The 4151-nt window shown below is 45.7% G+C and overlaps 1 protein-coding gene across 4 annotated transcripts in view; it reads right to left on the reverse strand.

The window, feature by feature from the left end:
• The window catches only part of Liph (lipase H), a 46697-nt gene that overhangs the window by 18053 nt on the left and 24493 nt on the right, over positions 1 to 4151 (reverse strand). For all 4 annotated transcript variants that reach the window (XM_021185117.1, XM_021185116.2, XM_021185115.1 and 1 more), the window contains one exon: positions 1233 to 1400. In XM_021185117.1, the coding sequence (XP_021040776.1) occupies positions 1233 to 1400 (168 nt within the window). The remainder of the gene's footprint in view (positions 1 to 1232; positions 1401 to 4151) is intronic.

Below are 4151 nucleotides of genomic sequence, written 5' to 3' on the forward strand. Positions count from 1 at the left end.
CTAAGTTCCTCGGGCTGGCCTTGAACCCATTGTGGAGTTTTTTTGTTTTTTAATATAGTTTTGGAGACAGGACCTGCCTCAGCCTTGCTCTGCAAATGCCTGGATTATAGGCCTGTCAGGGTCTAACTGGCCCCAGGGTTTCCTTGAAGAATTAAAATGGAGCTATTTAAGTGCACGGGACCCAGGCTGGATGTGCAATCGTGTCTCTGAGCAGATGAATGTCTTCCACCAGACCAATGCCTGAAGGAGACAAGACTGAACGCTGCCCAGTGAAGCCTCTTTCTGTATATCAGGAAAATGTCTCTTCATCGCCCACCAATCCTGAAGTCCTGACCACCTATAATATCTCCTCTACTTCTATGGCAAACACCTCAGTGGTGTCTACAGTGCCCTGTGTGTGGATGCAGGAGCTGGAGTGTAGAGGGGTAACATTCATAGACACAACCTGTTGAAAGGGATCAGTCTGCAAGGCTCAGCCCTGGGCCTGGTCTCTGGCTCACTGTGGACTTCCCCTTGCAGAGAGGTGTGTGCACAGAGTGGGTGCTCCTGTCCCCATAGCAACAGGTGCTACAAAGCCTAGGTAGGCTTGCAAACCGTCTAGGCTAGGTGTTTTCTCTTTCTCCTTCTTTCTCCTTCTCCTTCCTTTTTCTTCCTCTTCCTCCTCTTTCTCTTCTTCCTCTTCTTCATCTTCTTTTCCTCCTCTTCCTTCAAGTGGAATCCCATGTAGATTGTTCTAACACTAGGTGGATGGTAACTGTAGTTTGTTTTGGCTTTGGTGTGTTTGTGTGTGTGTATGCGCTTGCTTGTGTGTGCCTGGTATTTTAATGTTTTTGAAAAAGAAGGTTTCTCTCTTTGGTCCAGACTAGCCACAGACTCGATCATTCCTGCTGAGCTGTAACGCCCTATCCTAATACACTCTGTAATTCATGACTACAGTAGTTTCAGAGAACAAATTGGCTAAGGAAAAGTTGGTTATGATGTTTAGCATGTAGTACACACTTAGAATACCTGCTACTCTGGAGATTGTGTTCAAGGTCGTGGCTGGCCTGCGCTACAACGTAAACTCAACCTAAGCTAAATAGCAAGACCTTATGTCAAATAATAACTAAATAAACCTGGCTGTGTAAAACTTTAGTAAAACAACTTGAGACAAGTTTTCAGAGAGCAAAACATGACTCTGGGAACTGAAGACAATTAACCGTCCATTAGAGATGGGAACTTTGTGGGCTTACCTACACGGGGACATGGCACAATTTGTCCAGCGCCACAGCTGACACACTTGCCGTTCCTATAATCCCGATAGGAGTCGCAGGGATAGGCCGTGATGGAGCAGTTATTTTGCAGGGATGCAAGGTACAGGTAGACGGACATCTGGTGGTCACACTTGAAATATTTTATACCTTGATTATAAAGGAACCAAGAGCAGTTGCAGCGTTTACCAGAAAAGCACATTTCACATTTTATACAAACGCCACCACGTTTGACCACACCTCCTGAATGCCACGCACTGCACAGAACTCACTGCACAGAATTCCCTGCAAGCTTCCATGTACTCAGCTCCACTTAATCCTCTGAGAACCACAGACGGATTCACTATGGCCAGTGCACGGTGCAGAGTAAATCTTATAAAGGTGGCTGTCAGAACAAAGGCAAACCTGGGGGTGCGGGGCTAGAGAGGATGCTTCAGGGTGCTTGCTGCTCTTCCATAACCCCAGTTCAGTTTCAGCACACACGCTGGCAGCTCACAAGTGCCTGTAACTCTAGCTTCAGGGGATCCAATGTCCTATTTTAGCCTCCACAGACACTCATGCACAAATGCTCACACAAACACGTTTACTTTAAAAAGAAGGAGGTGTGGAGAGCTGACAGTGCTTGCTTAGTATGCACAGGACTCTAAATTCAATCTCCAGCATCACTAAAAGGGAAGGCTGCAGAGATGGCTCCATACAAGCGTGAACACCCGGGTTTGGATCATCACTGCACATGTAAAAGCCAGCACCATGGGTCTGTGACCCTGGCCCTGGAGATGCAGAGACAAGTGGCTCCCGGGGGTTTGCTGGACAGCCATTCTAGCTTAGACAGGGAGCTCTGTGTTCAATGAGAGACTCTTCCTCAAAAACCATGGGGAAATGACCAAAGAAACCATCCTCTGGCCTCTACACATACACACATGGGCACATGGACTCGTGGGGAAATCACTCCCACCCATGCACATAGATTCGTATAGTACCATCCAATGTTTGAGCAACATTCAGGATCACTTCCAAAAACTGCTGACTTAGAGGAAGCTCAGGAGTTGGGACCACTCCTTGCTCTCAACACACCTGTGAATCTGAAGAACTTCAAAGCCCTGGTCTAATTGGTAAGGTTGCTTCACAAACTAAGTAACTACTGTGTCCGCTACTCAGGTTGACAACTGAATTCATGGGCAGTGCTAGTCAAAAGGTCACCAAAAGGTGATTTTCCATCAAAATCATTATCCAAAGAACAACTCAGGGCTAGCAAGATGACTGAACAGGCGAAGACTCTTGTCATCAAGGCTGATGGCTTGAGTTCCAACACTGGGTCCCACATGGTGGAAAGAGATAATTGAGCTCTACAAGCTATTTTTCTAACGTCTGGGCACACATGACCACACACATACATAGAAATCTAAATTAGTCATTATTAATTTTTTTCCTTATCTGTTATTTAGAGGGATAGTGAAACAAAACTGGCCTTGGTCATGGATTTGCCTTATTATTTGGGAAATTGTTAACAGAAACAAAATTTGAAAGGTCAATGTAAAGAGCCATTATTAAATATCCACTCTGATAAACCTATTTTGTTACATAACCCCTCACCCCTGTACATAATCCTCGGTTGTTCAAGACAGGATCTCAATGTGTTATCCAAACTAGCCCCAACCCCATAGTCCTCCTGCCTCTGCCTCTTGAGTGCAAGAATCCCAGGAGTATACTAACACATCTGGCCAGCTTGTGAGCTCCCCAAAAAACTGACCATTCCCCATTAAATATCAACATTAGTTCTCATCAAGAACAACTTTCTAGGGCTGGAGAGTTGTCTCAGTGGCTAACAGCACTTAACTGTTCTTGCCAAGGACCTGAGTTTAGTTCCTAACACCCATGGCAGGCAACTCATAACTGCCTGCACCTCCAGCTCGGGGGGATCTGTCCCCCTCTGAGGAACACACACACACACACACACACACACAAATAAAATTTTAAGGGCTGGAGAGATGACTCAGCGGTTAAGAGCACTGATTGCTCTTCCAGAGGTCCTGAGTTCAATTCCCAGCAACCACATAGTGGCTCACAACCATCTGTAATGGGATCTGATGCCCTCTTCGGGTGTGTCTGAAGACAGCTACAATGTACTCATATACATAAAATAAATAAATAAATAAATAAATAAATCTTTAAGCAATACATGCAGTTTTAAAAAAATAAAATAAATTTTTTTTTAAATTAAAAAAATATATTTTTCTCTTCTTTCTAGAATAACTGTAGTTCCTTTGTAAATGAGGACTGGGCCTATTTTGTTCACTGTTGTAGACTCTAGAAGGCTACCAGGAGTGTGCGTCTACTAGGATCTGGTAGATGGTGAGAAAGCACAATTTACACTGCTCTGCGGAGTGCTAGAACCTGTCCCTGCCACTGGCGGCACTGATAACACCAGCAACTCCAAAGGTCAAGGACCAAAGAGAAGTTCTTACCATGGCCGCAGTGCTCACTCACTGTCAAAGGTGGAAAGGGACTTCTGGGTAAGACAGCAGACTAGAGCAGCCTCTGTGTGGCTCACTGAAGGAGGAGACAGGATAAGAAAAACAGACCCCAGGCTTGGGCATGGTGGCACACACCTGTAATCCTAACACTTGGGAGGTGGAGGCAGGAGGGTCAGGAGTTCAAGGTCACCCTCAGCTACATAGTGAGTTGGAGCCCAACCTGAGCTGCAAGAGGATAAAAGACACAGGAAAAGTTTCAAAGAGAGAAGGGTTGTCAGGAACTCAGACAAGTGTGGACACAAGATGAAGGACTCTCTGAAACAGTGTCAAGCTGGCCAGGCAGTGGTGGCACATATCTTTAATCCCAGCACTTGGGAGGCAGAGGCCAGTGGATCTCTGAGTTCGAGGCCAGCCTGGTCTACAGAGC

The sequence above is a fragment of the Mus caroli genome, chromosome 16 (genome assembly GCF_900094665.2).
Source record: "Mus caroli chromosome 16, CAROLI_EIJ_v1.1, whole genome shotgun sequence".
Lineage (NCBI taxonomy): Eukaryota > Metazoa > Chordata > Mammalia > Rodentia > Muridae > Mus > Mus caroli.